Genomic DNA, 19,944 nt, shown 5'->3' with positions numbered 1-19,944 from the left:
GAAAGTTGCTGTAAAAACTAGCAATTTTCATGACTGGAAATACATTTAAATGTTAATTGGAATGTTCTTGCGTGCTTTTCCTCTGTTTTCAGTTGAATACGCTGGCAATAATGCAAGTAAATTATTGCATTTTTAAAATCTAAGCCAGAAGATCTCCTTGAAAGAGAGTTTAGATTTGTGGACAGATTTCCACGTCTGCAATTTATTACAGCTAGTGTTTTCTTTGCATATGAATACGGCATTATGGGTATGAATTCTTTCTGACAAAAGGTAAAGTGAACATTGACAGAATTGCCAATTCTTATCACCAGACAGATGTGGATCTGAGCTCTAATGTTTGCTGAGAGAACATTATCTGAACAAGTAAGATGTGAGGTCAAATACAACCTAACGTCCCGTTTCACACAAGCAAAAACTGGATGCAAGAAGGCACCATTATAACTCATATTGGTCTTTTTCTGTTTCACAGAATGATATTCAAAGACCACAAGAAAGTCTCTCCCCACACATTTTTTCATTATTTAAAAAAAAGGAGGGGGGAGAGAGGGACAGAAGAATGCAAAATATACTTCTAGCATCTTGATGCTTTGGCACTAGGTGAGAGGAGTTCTCAGGTCTAAGTCACATCAAAATGAGTCATTTTTCATTTGACTAAATTGAATATTTTTTTCCGGCAAGAGGCAGAGCAATTCATACCACTGATGGAATACAGTGTGATGGATATTTCCTCTTGCTTTTACAGTTCACCTCTTCTGAAAAGGAAATATGAAATCCATCATCCATAAAACATTGGCTCTGTCAGTCACACAGTCCAGTTTTCCTTTGCTCATCACCACTATGTGCTGTTACCATGGTTATGAGTGGCCTAGGACTAGACCTGTTGAGTAAACATGCAGTGTGCGATGACGAACGGTGTTGTGAAAAGAATGAGTGCATAAATGAACCCGACTATGAACAGCTGTGCACACAATGCAATGTTCAAGACATGCTACATGAGAGGTGGGCACTGGGAGAAAGGTGTCGTCTGGCCCCAGTGACAGATTAAAACTAGACAGATGGTGATTGAGCAAAAAAAAAAAGTCTGCAAAGTCCCAAATGTAAGAGGCTGGCCTTGATTTACTTCAACATCCTGGAAAGCTTGACAAATAAGTTTTCAAAGCTGTTAAGAAAGGATTTCAATTTGTACTTCTGATTTCAATTATAGTTATAGTTTAAAGTATAGATAGTCTTACAAGGTGTACTAGTTTATAGGACTATGTATGCAGTTGCAGGTTGGAACAATAGTTGTATTGTTCCTCAAAAACTGTATTTTTTTTTTTCAAAGGACTTTTTTTCAAAGTCCAATTTGCAGAGTTTACTGACCTTTCAGTGCATTTTAAAACATACACATAAAAGTTCATAGTGAATTGATCACAAAGATATTTGAAGTGATTAGACTTCCCAGGCTGATTCAACCTGAAAAGATATATGGTGGCGAATCATAAGTTGAAGCTCAAGACAATATACACCAATTTGTTTTCTAAACAGAAATATTCTAATGTCCAAACTGTAAGTAAAAATTTAAACATGATCCTTGTCATAAAACAATTAAGAAAACTTTATTTTAATTATTGCAATTGTTTAAAAGTTTCTTGTCTAAGGTAACCCAGCCGGTTTCATAGAGCCATTGACTTTGCTGCAATCTCTCCTACAGGCATGTAGCAACAGAGGACAGTCTATTGCATCGATTTCAAGATGGACAAGAGAGAGGGATGAATATCAGACGAATGGACTGAGAAGTAAATATTGCATGGGACAGAAAATAAAAATATTTTCTGAGATCCCCTCAGGTGTTGAAAGACTTAACTCAAACCCCTTACTTTCCAACACTGCATGAAGACTTTCCATATAAGTGCTGAATGCTGCTTATATATTCCAAAGTTAAATGAATTTTGTATTTTCACAAAAAAAATTGATCTGAACAGTGATATAATTTATAATTTAGAGCAAATAGAAAACTTGCAATTTCTTTTAGATTTTATCAAATACACATGTAAAACAACAGCAATATAAAATACTAGTAATTTATAAACTTGTAAATCTTATATTTTGTTTTGCAAAAATCAGTGAAGCTATAATTATTTAAAATTAATTTTACTATCACGCAAAAAACCTGAACTACAAAAAGTAGTTTGCAAATTATGGTTTATTAAAAAACCTTGCCCAATGAGATAAAGTAAGTGCTCCCTAAACGTCACAACTCACTGGTCAGCACTTGGCGGCATGGCCAAAAAGTGTCTCCAACATTTGGGAGCAAATTGTTTCATCTATATGAATTTTCAGAAAAATGTCATTAAATAAAATCTTACCAGTTGAAAATGGCATTTTGTATTTGAGCTGGAGAATTAAAACATAACATAGAAAACATAGAAAAGGGAGAAAATACTTTTTCACTCCACCGTTGGCAAAAAAAAAAAAAATGATGTAAAACTGACTTAAAGAGAGCACTCTGTGGGTGAGAATAGATTATCTGCAGGTAGCAGTGAATGCTTTGTAGATCAAAGGAAGCCATGAGCTGTCCTGGTCCCCTGCCAGAGAACCGCTGCACTCCAAGGAGGCAGCATGACCACTGTGGACGTGACACGTACAGGGGTGGGGTGGCAGTACAAATTGTGAGTGGGAGGGTGATGGTAAAAAACTGACAAAAAAATAAAATAAAAAATAAAATAAATAAATAAATATTTATGACTGTTTTTTAATTTATTGAGTGGAAGTCGGCATCATTTTGACAAACAATTAAGTCAATGGCCAAAAAGAAAGGAAGTTGAAATATTGAGTAACATTGCAGGGGGGAGGATTTCAGATAAAAGGTAGAAAGTAACTGTAGATATTGTCATCTTGCATTATCTCATTTGGCCAAACGTGAACCAATGTGACAACCCAATGAGATTCAGAGTAAACCAAGATTTCGCTTCTAAAAGGATAACCAGTGAGATAATCTGAAAATCCTCAAGAGAGGTTTGAACTTTTCAAAGATATTTTTGTCAGAGTTCTGGAACTCTGACTCAGGTCGCTCTATTGAGCCAATCAGTAGTGTGGCGGGGGTGTAAGTGGTTAGGAAATGAGAAAAGCTCCTGGAGAAGGAAATGTGAAAAATCGAAACAGAAAATAATGATTACTGAACTTTCACTGCAGTAACAGTGGAAAGTGGAGTGAATGCTTTCCTGCGTAACAATTCTGGTATGATGCTCAGTCAGTTAGTCCATTGTTTCTCCAGGCTTATTTATGTTGCCAAGGACGTCGGCCAAAAGCAATAAATTTAAAACTACCCCGGGGGTGGCACTGCAGGACAGACCGTTGAGAACTGAGGGGAGAGAAAAAGCAAGAATGACTACAAGGGAGGCTGTAAATACAAGATAGCAAACACGTAGCGAAGCACACAAAGGGAGTTGTAACGCATACGCTGATACAAGGCCAGAAAAACTTCTCCTCCCATTTGTCACAATCAAGTGATCTTTTATTTCTTTATTTAATTGTAGTAAATATTAATCAGACAAAAAGTGTTTAATCTATTAGAAATGGATTTTAATGAGTTGCATTGAAAAGCTGTATTTTTTTTATTCAGCCTCTTTGAAACCTAAAGCAAACCAGATCACACATGCGTACACAGAGCATCAGACGAGCAGAGGACGTATGATCGATGTCTTTGTTCATCACTCTGAGGGATGCCAACTGAGCTCTATGTATTTGAAAGCTGCTGCTTCAGCAGAGATTGCTTTTCTATAGGGCACCACTGGGCTTTTCTTCCTTTTTTACTCTCTGAAACTCTGATCCCACGATGGCCTGTCTCCTGTCGCCACTTACTTCTTTCTTTGAAGTACCAGTATATTCCTCTGTGGCTAAGGCCTCGGACTGCATAATAAATAAGACATAAATGTCAGGATCTCACATGCCTCTCTTTCATCACTGATCACCTGTTGAATGTGACTGCAGATCAGGCTGTAAATCTCATCTGTTGAAGAAGTTGCACAAGTTTAAGTAAAGTTTTGAAAAAAGAAACGGAAAAGTGTGGACTACAGACACCTGAAAGCAGGGGTGCTCAATACGTCGATCGCGGAAGGTTTTCAGTCGATCTCGGCAGTAGGTGACAAACTGAACACCGCCAAGAGGCTGAAACCAGCATGTCCTCTTCTAACGCTTTTATCAAACTAGTCAAAGGTCCAAAACGTTTGTAACTTTATTAAAAAAAATTTAAATAAAATGAACGATTTCAGTAATTATTGTTTCAACAAGGTGTTGCACAATTCAGTGCTTTTCAGTTCCATTAACAATAATAATAATAAAAAAATGCGAATCAAAGACTGACTGACTAGCAGAGCAGGAGTTTAAATTAGCTAATCAACCACTGCTGTGTTCATGAAGGTGCTTGTTAATAATCGTGAAATAAATATCAATCCTGAATACCTAACATCGTAACAGACTGAATGTTATGTTTTTAACGTAATCTCTGCTCGGCTTATGGAGCGCAGGCAGTTGCCTCGGCAATGGGTGTGCTAAAATGACAAAGAGAGACAGTAAAAAGTACGAGTGGTTTTGAGTTGCTCACCTGTTCGGGTTATTTTACCTTTGTTTACCTTCACTGTGGTGCCTCACAGTTCCTGTAGTTTCAATAAACGACAAACTTGAACTAATTACCTTGTTCGTTCGCGAGTATACATCACAACAAACAGCAAATGGGACAAATATACTTCGTTAAGTAACAAACAAATGGCTTCTATCATGATAATTGCATGAAATTAAATTGTCTATTATTTACATAAAAATTCGTTTTGTGCTCCCTGGCATGATGACCTTTTTCAACCTTTATAGGCCCACTGTTGAAAATGAGGAGCTAACATTCACAAATAACATTGAAATAAATTCCAGTCCAACATCTGGTTTGAGGTGATTCCTCTCAAACCTGTTGGAGGAAAAATTCACAAGATGTGGCTTTAACCTAACAATGCTCTGTGGTTCCTCCTATGAGTCTGAAATTTCTCATATTGAAGAAATCAAACAAAATTTCAGATCTACCATATTAACATGGTAGATCTGAGAAACCAGTAACCTCCTCCCAGTGTCCAAATCTCACTGAGGAAGAAACTGTATTAAGTTTTCTATCACTTTAATATGTCTGCTATGACTGATGTATAACTGCATATAGAACAAGTCAATAGAGTTTCATTTACAATTTTTATATCTTTATATAAAAATATATTTTAGTTTCTAAAATGTAATCTAACTTTTAATTAGCAACAAACTATGGAGATCATAGTTTGTGTTTCTGCACCCTTGTCTCTTCCTTATAAAATCTCTGAAAGCATCAATATTTGTGCGAACCCTTCTGTTTTTCCAGTCACAGAATAGCACCGCGTAAATACAGTGTTTTCCACATGGATGTTGGATGTTTTTAAGTTGCAGCTAACAGCGAATGCTCATTAGTGCAATTTATTCCATTTGTAGATGCACATTGCGGATGCCTCACAGTCCAAAGAAATTTCTAGATATCTTCAAAGGTGCTGAAAATCTTTCACACAAAGAATCTAAAAAGAGATCCACATTCTCAATCATCCAGAAGACGATGGTTTTGTTGCTGATTACATGTCGGATGGCCTCACGCATAAAAAAAGTATATAGTGTGTGCCATCTTAGGTAAAATAATTTATACTGAATTTTTATACAACCCTTACCATGCTAGTAATAATTTAGTAAAGATAACAAAAGCCAACAAACCATAATTAGGTCCTCCATCTGTTACAAGGACATAAGAGAGAGCTTTGTACTGAACCCACAGCAATCCATCTATTCTTGTTTCTATTTTTAAGTAAAAAGCAAGTCACCAATCAGGAGTTACTGAATATTTCCATGTGACTGGTCACACATGCCTTGCTAGGTATCCGGCTTACATGCAGGTACTCAGGTCTGCAGAGTTTCCTCATGCTGAGATCCTGGACACAAACGTGAACTGTGGTGATTAACTCAATGTGTGAGCGGTTAATGAAGTGGAGGAGCCAATAAGTAGCAGAAGTAGGAACAATGGTGGGAAGTTACAAAAGGGAGGGGGCTACCGGTCACCATGACCCCCTGGATATTGTTCTGCTGCCCACCAACTTATGAAGGATGGAGGGGAGAAGTGAAGGACGCCATAAAGGAGAACAGGGAAGAGGGCAGATCTCAATGCTAATGATGACGGTCAGAAGTGAAGGAAACAATGAATAGGGAGAAACAAAGCCAGCTGAGGTGTTTGATGGTAAAAAAAAAAAAAAAAAAAAAAAAAAAAATTAAGAAGAAAGATTTAGAGGAGTTGAAATCCATTGGGAGAGTGAAATGCATCTATTGGGAAGGTAGAAAAGGTGTTAGCCAAACAGGCAGCTAACAGACAGACCCACAGCAAGTCTCCCTGCCCCCAGCATCCCTTCAGAATTGAAGTCCTGCCCTGCAGCACGTACACTTCCAGACTCAGGGGCCGACCAGTCTGCAACATCTCAGCTCCAGACTCCGGCTTTGTTCCCCAGTCACACTGCTTTGTTCACACACCAGAGACCGGATGTGTCCTCAGTGGCCAGCCACTTTCCCTTCCTCTCCTCTCCTCTGACTCCCTCCACTCCTTGGCTAATTCTGTGGCACACTCCACATTTAATGACGAGTTGGATTGCCTTACTGGCCTCAAGATCAAATAGATGAAGAAGCAGTTCTAAATTTGGCTTTTTTTTTTCTTTTTTTTTTTAAGAGGTCGGTTTAGATGTTACTGTGCTTGAATGTTCTCGTGACAAAGTGAGTCATCAATCAAGAACTCAAAGAGTTCAGAAGATCAAAAGACAGGTTGCTATTGGAAACAACTGAAATAAAACTCATATCTATCAAATTGGTCTTTATTAAAAACTTTTTTTCTTAAACTTTTTTCTTGAGTTTTATCCTTTGGAGTAAAGAAATAATTACTGTGTGTCTGAAATAACCATGTAAATATATTTTGAAGTTTTTGTGAGCAAATTTGAGCAGTTAAGTAAGCTTTACTAACTGTGGAAAAATATCAATTATTATGTAATTTTGATTGCTATGACTATATTGTACTCCTAGTGGACACAGTCTATGAAGATTATATTTCATTGTAGGTATCTGAGAGAAACAATTGGGAAATATATCACCGAATACAGTTTTCACTTTCCTCAAGATGCCTTAAGAACAATGTCCATCAGAGGTGGGTGGGTTGGTAAAGTCTGAAAAACACATCTCTCTATATAAAAAAAAAAAAAAACATTCTAGAACTTTGATTTAAAAAAGAACATAAGTCTTGACTCATTTCAGTTAATGGTAACTACATTAAAACTCTAAAGGGAACATACTGAGAAGAGCTAAAGCAGTCCTGGGCTGAAGATTCTCTGAAAATAGCTAGCGTTTGTGTCGTTAATATCTGACAATTCATCAAAAACGAGTCAGGATAAAATGGAACTTATAAACATAATGAACACTAATAAAGGGTGGAGAAGAATAATCATTGTGGTGGTTAATGTAAAAGTAAAAAAAAAAAAAAAAAGTTAAAATCCAAAGACTCTGTGCCTGTGCAGAGGAGGTGCACACCCAGCAGAGAATCTGTTTTGCTTATTATCCAAGTTCATGTTGACAGGGCTAGAAGACGACTCATCTTGTCACACACTGAAGGACCACTTACTGACCTGAAGTGACTCCCCTCCATCAGCACCGTTGCCTGAATGTCTTTTGATTAAAAATAAAAAAATTCAAAAATCAGTAAACAGTGCCGCAAAACTAGCATTGCTCTCAGATGAAGTTGAGCTTAAGAGCTCTGTTCCTGACAAAGTATTGGCAGATCTATTAGGCACAGTCATAACACATCAGCGCTTTTAAAGCATATCATAATGTCGTGTACTATGGACAGTAAAAAAAAAGTAGTATTTTGAATAAATAGAGAAATTAATTGCATGCTCGCTGGTTTCATGTCTAATTTTTTAAGCCATCATTGTTATACGTGACATGAATGCGCAGATCAACTACTTGCTCCCTGACCTCTGGATGCTTCTGTCATTACGAACTGAGATTGGACATGAAGGCAGGGTTATTGTGCGTGCAGGCTGACATTCCAGAGAGGCCAAACGAGGTCTGGCAGAATCGGAGAGCAAAGGGAGGAAGCGCTTTTTCACAGAGTTGCATGCACACCCACCCACACACAAATGGGATGTTTTCTACTTCCCTGGGCTATTTGTGTGTCCATTCTGTCTCCTGGAAAAGGGAAGTAAATGTTAGCGTGAAGTGTGGAATGCAGACATGGATTTTGGATGATGAAGTCCCACCATTCAGGGACTGGAAATGATGACTGGAAACATGTTACTGCATTTGGTTGTCTTACATTGTGACTGAGCAAATGCTGGTGGATCGTTTATTCATATTTTCATGCCACTTGTATATACGTTTATATAATGTCAACTGTGCAAAAGATCTGAATGTGCTTCTATTGGGAAACAGAGGTATGTCAACAATGAATGTTTTTAGAAGACCCAGTCTAAATCTGTGATTTGATGCTTATATAAGCTCTCAGAGGTTTAGAACTTAGAAATAAACAAACAGGTTTTGTGCTTTAAAGAGAAAATGTAAAAATAATAAATCAATAGTAAAATACTGTTGATTTAATATTGATCAATACTATTTATTATTGACACTGAATTACATAATTTAATGTAATTTGAACCGTAACAGTGCATTTTATTTAATATTTGAGGCTTAAATTAAACTTGGAACTTTTGATCCATAATTTGTGACACTTTCAGACTTTTCAGAGAACCTTCTGTAATCTTTAAAAAGGACAGATTAACAGAAGACTAAATTTTAGATGACAACTGTGTGGTAAAACAAAGCCACAAGAGTACTAAACAGGTTGATGCTTTTTGTTGTTTTTTTTTTTCAATATATATTCTTTTCTTTATATTTAAATATATTTTTTCTCCTTTTGTGAGTTCAGGTGGCAATGATGGAGAAAATTACAAGATATTTTCAAAGAATACAAAAAGTGAGAATGTTTTGAAAATAATTTCTGAGAACTAACTCTGATATGTCAAGATTTCTATTTTTAACATTTGGACCACCAGGTGGCACCACAGGACAGTTCAAAATAAAACTAGCATACAGAGCACCCATCAAACAAATAAGTACAGCTTTAAAGAAAAGTATTTATTGCAGAAAATTCAAAATGTAAGCTTTTTGAGTTCTGATCAAATGCAGTGAAAGCAACACAAATGCCAATAATAATGATGTTCTGTCCTAATTCTCTCAAAATTGGGCAGCGCTTTGATTCTGTTCCAGAAATGATTGGCAGGTAATGCAAGGCCAGAAAAATAAAATGTCAAGTTTAGACCTGAAGTCCTATTATATGTAATTCTTACATATTACATAACATTTAATACAACTCTGGATAAGGCATCACAATGCTGAATTCTGACTTCTGATTCAGCAGTGAAGTTTGTTTATTTGTTTAAAAGACTGAATTGAATCTAAACTCTTTCACGTCTTCATTCTGTGTGATTTGTTTTATGATAGCAAAAAGGCCACAAAATCAGTCTCACTTGACCGTGTGTATTTATCAGATTAGGTTCCCTTTATTTACATTGCCGTGCCCATATCTGAAGGCTGAAGTCTCCTTTTTTAAAAACATAAAACAGATTTAAAGTGTTACACATGTCTACTTTTTTTTTTAAAATCTATGATGATATAAATGGCCAAAATGTGAAATATGTGATACCAAAGGTGAAACAGTGAGTGAATGAGGAGGGTGTAGTTTGGGAACACATGAGAATGTCGGGAAAAGTACCTCACCGTGTCCCCAAATCAACATAAATCTGATCTCTAGCACAACAGACAAAAGCAGCTTACCCCATCTTACTTCTGGTTCTACTGAATGAGCGGAAACCGCAACTTAGATTCAGGAACTACACAGTGATCAATGCCAACTTGGTAGCTCAACAAGAAATATCTCTGCTGAAACAGTACAAAAGGCAAAACACATTCTCAACCCAGAGGGCAAAAGGGGAAGGGAAGGTAAAGACCCTGAAGCATGACCACTATGAGTGAGGGAAAACATTTTGACGAAGACAGCAGGGCAGGAAAAGAGAACGGTGATCAAGGTGACATAAGGTGAACCCTGCCACCTCATTAGATCAAAATTCACTGTGGAAAAACACAGAGCTTCATACCTTGTACTCAGCTATGGCTTTAACAGCTGCAAAATCAATTTCACTCAGTTCAAGCCAAACACATTATACTCAGAGGTACTGAGTAATGACATCAGGAAGCTGTTATTGTGCACACCTCTCACACTGCAGGACATGCAGTAGGAACTGAAACAACTCATATCCTTATTTGGTCAGCTTTCAATGACCCCAAGTATTTCTGACAGCTGCAATATAATTTTCCTATGTGCATCAAACAATATTCTTGATATACATATAGCACACAAGCAAATTCCACCCTGTTGACTGTCTTAGAATTTAAATATATAAAATCATAAATATGAGACTAAACGCAGACATTGAATATTCAGACCAAAGTCATATCAAGAAGGTGATTGGTATAAAAATACAGTTCACATAATAAACAACAACATATTTGTAATCTCTATAAAAACAGGCATAAGCATGAACAAAAATAAATTATGATCATAAGCATAAAATAAAGCTGAGAAGATTTCATATTAACATTTCACCACCAGGTGTCACCAAAACTTCATTTATGAACAAAGCGCTAAATCTGAAGATGTCACCTTCTATTTTGAACCACAGTTTGTTAGAACTATATTTTTATGAAGCTGGGGCTTTTAATAATCTGTTAAGAGCTCTTCATTAACAGGTCCTCTAATTGTGTTTTTTAGTTTTTCTTGAACTGCTTCTCACTCATTTTCAGACCACAGCCTGACCAATATCAGATGGTTCTTTTAACTATTTAACTCTGCCCAACCATTCATTCACCAATAAAAAAGCTCCTAAATTAAAAACATAATATAAAAAATAAATGCTTTCCCCAATCCAGTGCCAGATCTGCTCAGCAAATGCTCAGTATTTCTTTTATAGGCCACAAGAGGGCAGCCTATAACAACTAGTAGATTACATAGGTGCTACTTGGTGTTGAGCTGTAGCAATAAAACTTATTTAATTAAATTATTAAACATTATTCTGATGATAATAAGATTTATTAAGTGTTGGAGCAAAAACAAAAAGTGCACTCATTTTTACAAAGGAAAAAATGTCTACGACTTACAGAGCGCAGATGAGGTAAGAACCTCTCCAAGTCATTCATGTCTATCCCATCATCCTCTGCAAACTTGGTTTTGTTCATACTGAAAGGAAATGACATAAGACATATTATTAGCTTATGAATTATCATTACTTTCCAATTCATATTTCTAATGCCACAAAGTATCCAAAACCACACACTGAGTAGTTGGTCCATTTACCACAGATGCATAGAGACAGAGTCTTACCCCTCTCTGTCAATGTGAGGCAGCTGCTTTGGCATTCCTCTGAAGTGTTTCCTGTGGAAATGACTAAAATCCAATTTTTCTGGCTGCACGTCCCAGCCTGCACCTCTGCAACAGAGACACATTTTACGCATGAACATGAGAAACTGGACTTAAATTAAATTAACTGCCCCATGGGAAAAGTATAAAACATGTGGCACCTACCCATGCGAGTCCATTGTGTTTGCAGCCCATATGTCTGTTCCCAAGATGTCAAAGGAGACATCCCTGTTCCCATTCTAGAAGAACAAAAACCACTTCTGTCAAATTGCTTTTATGCATTTCATCTTCCTACTGCAGCTCCAGAAATAAGAAGTAGAGCAACCAGTTAAAACCAACAGACCTCCAGGTTAAACTCAAAACCTGTTAAGTCATACAGCCTTGTAATTTTATTTAAAGATTTGTCAGTAATTCTGTTTGAAAACTCTACTATAAGACCATTAACAATAACTACTGCTTGATTTGCAAGGAGTTTTATTGTTTTTGATGAACATGCGCTTACTAAAGAAACAAACAAGACGAGAAAAAGAATGAATATTTCCATACCTTTGGAGATCCTTTAAGTTGATTGTCTCGGCCTCTGCTGCCAGAGCGGGAGCCGGATCCTGGCCGGGAGCCTGAACTGGGTCTGGAGCCGGTACTGCCATTACTGCTGTGTTCCCACTCGTCCTGCAGTGCCAAAGGAGTTCACAACAAATGTTGTTAAAACACACTTTACAAAACAAACTGATCGAATTTGTACACAGAAATAAATAATCAAATCATGTCACTCATGCAATATAGATGGCTTCACATCTAAATAATTAATTACATTCCAGTTATACGGCGTAGCAACAGTGTATGGTTGATTGAATTGCATTGTTAACTTCGTAGTAATCCTTTGACTACATGCTCAGCAAGCATGTAGACAAAGAGGGTTAGAGCTTGATGATATCAGGAAGCTGTGATGCAATCATTGAAAAGTGGAATGATATAAATCACTGGCATCTGCATCTATCTGCTTTTAAAACAAGCAGACAGAATCGTAAAAAGACTTGAAAACATTCAGACGCTCACAAGTACATTGTCATCAAAACTTATGTGGATACTTTGGCACGAGCAACTACTAATCAGGATATTGTAGTAAACAACACCTCTTTATACATACACACACAATTCAGAGGTTAAATGCATTTAGTCAATAACTGATATCTATATAATATATAAAATGTCAATCACCCTCCTGTGCCCTCTGCTCACATATTTCTGCTTGTTTTCTACTACGTTATCTCTCCTAATCCATTGTCATGAATGCTATTGCTCGTTGGCATGGTCAACGATGACAGCAGAAAAACTATTTTCCTGGACTGGTAAGTTATTAGAGTATTACTATTTGTAGTACATGGATCAGCACATGCTGACTTTGCTAAGACTAACCTCCAGCTCTGATTGCTTGTTTTTGACAAGAGAAGCAGTTTGTTTTAGAAGGCAAAAGCAGCACTGGGAGGAACTTGCTCTTATCACAGATCATCTGTCTCATACCATCTGTCACGACATGGTGACTCTTTTAACCAATATGTAAGAGACATATTTTTGTAAAAGTTACATACTGCAGCTTTAAACGTGAGTTGAGTTTAATACTTTTTGAACTGAGAACCTTGACATTGTCAGACAACAGGACAAAGACATAAGTGAAGAGAAACTAAAAAGTTTGATTAGTATGTTTAGTTTATAAAACAAGAGTGAGAGATGAGCGGAGTGCTGGTACATGGAGGTAAAACTTACACGTTTAGAGGAGCCTCTCCCTTGAGATGAGGTCCAACTACCATCTCTCTGGTTGATGCAGTTATCTGTCCACTGACGGAGAAAAAGAGGAGATATAGTTACACTGTTTTACTTTTGTTTCTACTTTTGTTTTCTTACCAATTTAAAACATAAGACTATATATAGCAAAAACGTCTACTAAATATATTGCGCTGTCTGAACAACTATAATTTCCCTTACACACACAGCCAATCTGTGTTATTATTCAAATTCTATATGTCACTATTGCCTTTGGATTTTTCCATTTAACTATAGTTTCAACTGATGGCACATTCACTGCCACAACAACATGAGCAGCTGGTTTAAAGACTTTAGAAAGTTGTGATATGTACAAATGAGAGAAACCAGCTGGGTATGTATCATGTGTAACGAACAAACAATAGATTTCAGAAATCATCATCCAACCTGCGGCTCTTTGCCATCATTGTCTAAGTCCACGTCTCCATCTGGCTTGTCTCCCAGAATGCCCTGCACCTGGTACTCCAGGACGTAGCTGTCGATGAAACGCTCCAGCTCCTCGATTTCCTGCGAGCGGGTGCTTCCTGCCTCAGACGATGCAGATGCCACCGAAGAGTTCTCCATGGCAACCGCCGCAGAGATGGCAGGAATGAGAAAGGGAGCAGGAGGAAGGAGGGAGAAAGGTGACCTGTACATAACAAAAATAAGGAAAAAGATGGATGGAACTTCATTAAAAATTCTGAAAATATCTTTATGTTATAGATTTCAGACATCAACGATCCAAATCAATGACTGACCAAAGTCCTGGTAGAGTGGATAAATTAGGTTGTTTTTTCTCAACTTCACAGTTAGATAAAATAAATATTAATAAATAAACAAATATATTCATACAGTCAGTCTAAGCTGTCCAAAAATACAGCCAAACTGAAAATCCCTCTCTCTCTCTTACCTTTGATCCTCCTACTTTCACAACACTCAAAGTCGAGTTATAGTTTAAACTGTTAGCAAGCATCCATATTTGCATTGTTTATGTGTCCAACCGCAATACCACCCTGTTGGGTAGTTGCAATATTTTACTCAGGTGTTCAAAAAGAAAAAAATTCTCTGTAAATTTCTTTCCCCTGTTAATTTCTTGTGCAACTCTGCATCCATTTTATGCGACTGTGTTGCTTCTTCTATGTTGGTATCCCTCTGTCTCTCTTTCTCCACTGTCAGAGTTGTGTGTGTTCACCTGACCCCTGACCAACAGGGAAGCAGCTTCCCGCCTGACTGTCCATTGCTGCTAAGCTTCTTTACATCAAGGTTTGATCACCAGCCGTGCAAAGAGGATTTATGGTTGGAGCACGCAGAATACTACATTCTGAGGCTGGTGACTTACAGGGGAGCCCCGTGAACTTCCTGCCAACAAATCAACAGCATGAGCCACAAAAAGCCTGGTGAAAGCAACACTAAGACGTTTACATATCAACAAACACTGAAATGTGCCTATCATTGATAGAGTGAAGTAGTAATGCAAACACTTAATGGATCAGACAAGAGATTGAGCTACTGACTAAATAGAAGAGTGAGTAACAAAACTTCTGCTCACAGGGGTCAGAGTCTTCCTACACATATTGCAATTGCAAATCATCTCAACATGCCTGTAATCTGACCTTCAGTCAGAACTGTAATCCTCCCATGTTGACAGTAGAGTATATATAATCCATTCACACATTGATTATCCTGCTTCTTTGCAGCCACTGTAAAATGAAAAAATATTTTACTTGAAAGAAAAAGTTTCTCTTAAGTGTAGTAACCTGAAGAAGAATTAAGGTTAATGATTTCTTCAGTTTGTGATGTTCATTTTTATGAGGTGTTTATCGTCTTGTATATTATATCAACATGTTGATATGACGGAGCACAGTGTGTGTGCTCTACTCTTGAACTGCTGCCTATATTTGACAGGGGATTTGGTTTGTTAACAGTTTCTTTTAAATATAAAGCAAGTCATCATAAAAAGAAGAGTGATTAAAAAAAAAACTAATTAATTTGCATTGTTTATGTGTCCAACTGCAATACCACAGTTGGTATTCTTTTTGATTTAAGAATAAAAAAAGTGGGTTTGCATCACCTGTAATTCCTGTAAAATCAAAGTGAATACAAAGAAACAATGTAAACATCGTCAGATATAAGTCAAATTTGATGACATCAGGCTATCCCAGTTTTAGATGACATAGATGTTTTGACAGCTGTCAAGCTTCAGTCATCTCTCGTTTCTGATCGTCTCTTGCCAGTAAAGTATTTAGACACTTCAGGAAGATGGAAATGTAGATTTTTTTTTTCTACAGTCATCTGTAAAATATTGTGTTTTATTTCACCATTCTCTTCTTACTGTTACTTGATAGTCTTTAGACACAAATAAACTAGTTTGCATCATTGAAACATTTTATTTTACTTTCAAATGTATATTATTCTTTCTCAGGTGTATTCATACTCAAAATTGCCGATTAGAAACTATTTACTACCTATTAATTAAGTACTGTCGAATATGCACTCAGGCATAATCCTCAGAACATCACTTTACATGAGTCTTGTTTCTGCAAAGAAATGTAAAGTTGCTTGAGCTGTTGACATATGTAGTTTGTTTGGGCTTTCAGCGAGTATGAATATCAGCAGATAACAGGAAGGTTAAATAGGATGCATTTCTGAACTTTTGACCAAGAGCACTCTGCGTTTCTTCATACAGTATTTGCAGGCTTTTAGCAATGTGAAAGTTAAAGAAAGGATCTAAATGCTGTATTAAATACACCAGCAAGACTGCTATTTTGTTATGCTAGCTAGTAATTGTTAATATAATATTCTACAACACTTATAATCATCAACTACCTTTAGTGTTTGGTTTAAATTTAAATTAAAAAGCAGTTTTATAGAATAATTTACATGTAACACACAGTAAGATTGTGCCTCTGCAACAAAATTAAACTAGTGCTATTATTATTATATGATGTATTACTACAGCATATTATTGCAGGAAAGCTAGAAATAAATATGTGGATTGCTCACGTTTTCATATGTTCTATTTCTTATAAAGAAAATGAAATCTGCTGAAACTGTTATTTTTTTGGGGGGGAAACAGCTTTGTTTAAAGAGCTTTGTTTTAAAGATATGAAATTGAAAAAAAAAACACATTTTAAAAATAGACCACATAATCATGGTGGATATCTATAATTTTGCTGAATTAAATCAATCACTCAACAACGATGTTGTTAAGCCCAACATTTCTGCACTGTGGGGAGATCATATCAGTTAAACTGTGACACTGCTAGATGCAAACTGGCTATGGCTGCATCCTCATGAAGACGTCCTACCTTTCTCCTTCACACAGTGAGTATAAAGTTATTGCCTGTAGTAAACAGCTGCCAATAGTTGTTGATCCTTTTTACTGATTGCTGTTATCAATACATTTCACTATATGTTAAAATTATGGGGTAATGGTACATCTATCTAACTATGATAAAGAAGTCAATTAAGTGAAAACAATCTTACCTTAGAGTGTCCCAGTTTTGTTGTCTGTTTTCTTAATTAGCTAAAATGTTTCTGTTTTGCATTTAAAACTTTTTAGCTTGCTTTTTTAACAAAGCCAGCCTTTCATCGTGTTGTGTAAAAATGCCCACAGGTCTTCATAGAAAAAAAATGGGGCCCTGTCAATTACAAAATTAATTATATTAAGGAAAGAGAGTCAATTTGTAAAGTTTTTCTCCAAGAGAGGTGGGTGAGATTATCAATTAGCATTGTTAGCTTAGCTACAGACTGCCTCCATTTCACCAGCGTCTAATAAATTAAGGAAAATCACCAAGATATTAATATATTAACTTGTCTCTTATACCTTTTACCATAACAACAGGTGTGTTAGTCAGCAGCAGCTCTTGTCCTTCCTGACTGAAATTATAGCTGCAGAATGTAACTTTTAAATATATATTTTGAGAAATAATTTTGAGAAATAACATTGACATATATATATATATATATATATATATATATATATATATATATATATATATATATATATATGACAGGTTAATTAGACACTTTAAAATATTTAAATTTCGACACACTTACACTGTCTTTATTACAAAGTGTCATTAACAAGTCAACATGAACACCTTTTCTTATAATTCTTATTTTACAAACGTTCTAAATTTTTTATCAGCACAATTTAGATATAGTTTATGTTACTATTTCTTTTGTACTGCCAGCATTATTATTTTTAACTTGATTAAATGATTAGAAAAATAAAATCAATGTTCATCATGAAGGTCAACAGTTTGCAGAACTGATATCGTTTCCATAGCGATGACCAGAGGCAATACCTTGCCCTTGAAGTCCAGTGAGGTCACTGATGAGGTCATCAATGACAAAGAAATTCTAAAGTAGGAATCTCAGTGCTTCAGTCAGGATTCAGACAGCTTTCAGAGAAGATTTGCGAACAACGATGTCTTGTTTGAACGCACTCGTGCCTTTCTTGATACCACTGGGTTGGGGCGTAGGATACGCCGTTTGCACCGCAATGAATAATTTATTTGATTATCGTCTTCCTGAGGAGGACGAAGGAGGTTGTCAGGACTTGCCGGTTTCTAAGGAGTCACAGGACGTTGAGGATTTTGAGGAGGAACAAACCAACCCGGCTGGGGAGGTTTGTTCCAAACCAACGGACATCTTAGGGACTGTAGAATTAGACCCGATCGTGACCCTACCAGAGAGTACCGCAAAAAACGGTACTGTCTCCAGACAAACTGACCCGGCTGGGCAGGATTGTCATGAACCGACGGCTCCGTGTGCTGTTTGTGAGACAGCAGACGGAGCCGACTTTGAGCAAACCGACCCGGCGGGGGAGGTTTGCTCAAAGTTGACAGAAGACCTTGTGTCCCAGAGACGAGCCGCAGAAGCATCTGCCCCGGCTGGGGAAGATGTAACTGCGGCCAACCTTGCAGCCCAGGTTTTTGCTGAATTCACAGCAGAAGCCTTGGCTTCAGTGGTCCCAGCTCTTAGATCATCACCGGGGTCTCTGAAAGGCACCGCTACCAGAGTCATTGAGGTACCAAGTTCCCTGGCTAGGGAACTTCGTACTTCAGAGGCACAAAACAGGTCTTTCAAGGGTAGGGTCATGATTTCTTTCGAAATTAACAGTTTACCGGACGAGGATCATAATTCATAAGAGAGGGTCGGGTTAGACATGCTAGATTGAGGGAAGTGTTGAGGCGCTTACCAAGCTCAAATACACACATATGCTTCTACACACATTACACTCTCATACTTTCACACAAAGGCCTTTGTATTTGTAACAGATACAGAAACTGAATCATCTCCTCACTCCCATCTCCAAGCAAATAGAGATTTAGATGACGCAGGACATCGGATTACCACTGGGCGTGTTCTTGGATCATAAGCAACGAATCTTCCCGTTTTTAAACACATTCTGTATAGACTCGGGGCCTCCTGCTTTTCACTTCTAGTCTGTGATGGTAAGCGTCTCTTTTTTAGCGCTAAAAAAGAACAAAAAACGTAAAGTCTGATTGCTTTGTGTTGGCTGATTTACTGCTCCTTCGCTTGCACGTTTTTGGTCTATCGGGTTTAGAATACATGATGTTTTTCACAACAGAAGACAGAGGCTTTTTCTCACGAGGCGGACCAGGACACATCCAGTGACGCCCTACCAGACTGTGGATGTGCCCGCATAGTCTGCCTGCGGGACGGAGCGGTTCTGTCAGGGTCCAGAGCCGACCCAGTTTTATACCTATTTAATGGGAGAACATCAAATTGTGAAGGCAGAAAATGATCATGTCTTCACTGCAGATAACCACTGCAGTGAAGACATGAATCAAATGGGAGTTTTATACGTTTACGAAAAGGTAAGGAAACATCAGTTAGTCACTGATGTTTCAAGTTCTCCAGCCCCTCCTCTCCGAGACGACCAAGGCTCATTTGGAGAGGAGCCAAACTTAACTCATTTGGATTATAAGGAAATTGAAAAAGACACAATTAGTGATCATTTGGAGGCTGGAGAAATCTGACCGGGTCTTATCTAAATTCATGTACTAAAAAGATTAAGACAGGTTTCCTGTTTGCAGGTTTCTCTCCGGGCGATCCGGCTTCCTGCCACAGTCTGAAATTACGACTGTTAGTTAATTTGGCTCTAAATTCTGCTTAGTGTGATTAAAACATTTATTTTTGAGAATATAACGATTGCCTGGGTTTGACTCCCTGCCTGGGTACTTCTGCCTTCATGGGTTTGCATGTTCTCCAATCAGTGGATTCTCTCCGGTTCGGTTCCAAAAGATGACCGTTGGTTTACTTGGCTTTTCTAGTTGACCTTTTCCCCAAGTCTGTTCCCCTCTCGTTTGCTTAAAGTAGTTTTGGCCACTAGGATTTTGACTTAAATCAAACTCCTCTTTTAAATGTGTGCCAAGTTTCATAATTTTTGGATAAATCGTGGCTTGTGGATGATTTTTAAGGATATTCTTGGGTGTGCTGTGGGGGAATTCGGCCACACATACCAAATATTGGACCACATTCCTGTCGGGGGGTGGACAAGGATCGATTTCAGTGAGTTTGGTGCAGCGCGGTCAAAACATGAGTGATAGGTTTAAATTAATAACTTGCATTAACAC

The 19,944-nt window shown here is 37.3% G+C and overlaps 1 protein-coding gene across 3 annotated transcripts in view; it reads right to left on the bottom strand.

Moving 5' to 3' along the window:
• Positions 1–19,944, bottom strand: part of ctif (CBP80/20-dependent translation initiation factor) — a 55,682-nt gene that overhangs the window by 22,927 nt on the left and 12,811 nt on the right. For all 3 annotated transcript variants that reach the window (XR_008606620.1, XM_055040267.1, XM_055040268.1), the window contains exons 2-7: positions 13,745–13,985; positions 13,301–13,372; positions 12,083–12,205; positions 11,702–11,775; positions 11,501–11,605; positions 11,278–11,356 (exon numbers count right to left, since the gene is read on the bottom strand). Coding sequence is in view for 2 of the 3 variants with exons in the window: in XM_055040267.1 (XP_054896242.1) it covers positions 11,278–11,356; positions 11,501–11,605; positions 11,702–11,775; positions 12,083–12,205; positions 13,301–13,372; positions 13,745–13,921 (630 nt within the window). In the remaining variant the exon portion in view is untranslated. The remainder of the gene's footprint in view (positions 1–11,277; positions 11,357–11,500; positions 11,606–11,701; positions 11,776–12,082; positions 12,206–13,300; positions 13,373–13,744; positions 13,986–19,944) is intronic.

The sequence above is a fragment of the Poeciliopsis prolifica genome, unplaced genomic scaffold, assembly GCF_027474105.1.
Source record: "Poeciliopsis prolifica strain line A6 unplaced genomic scaffold, Auburn_PproV2 SCAFFOLD015, whole genome shotgun sequence".
In the NCBI taxonomy this organism is placed as follows: Eukaryota; Metazoa; Chordata; class Actinopteri; order Cyprinodontiformes; family Poeciliidae; genus Poeciliopsis; species Poeciliopsis prolifica.
The sequence above is the reverse complement of the archived record's forward strand: the minus strand, read 5'-3'. Positions and strand labels throughout refer to the sequence as shown.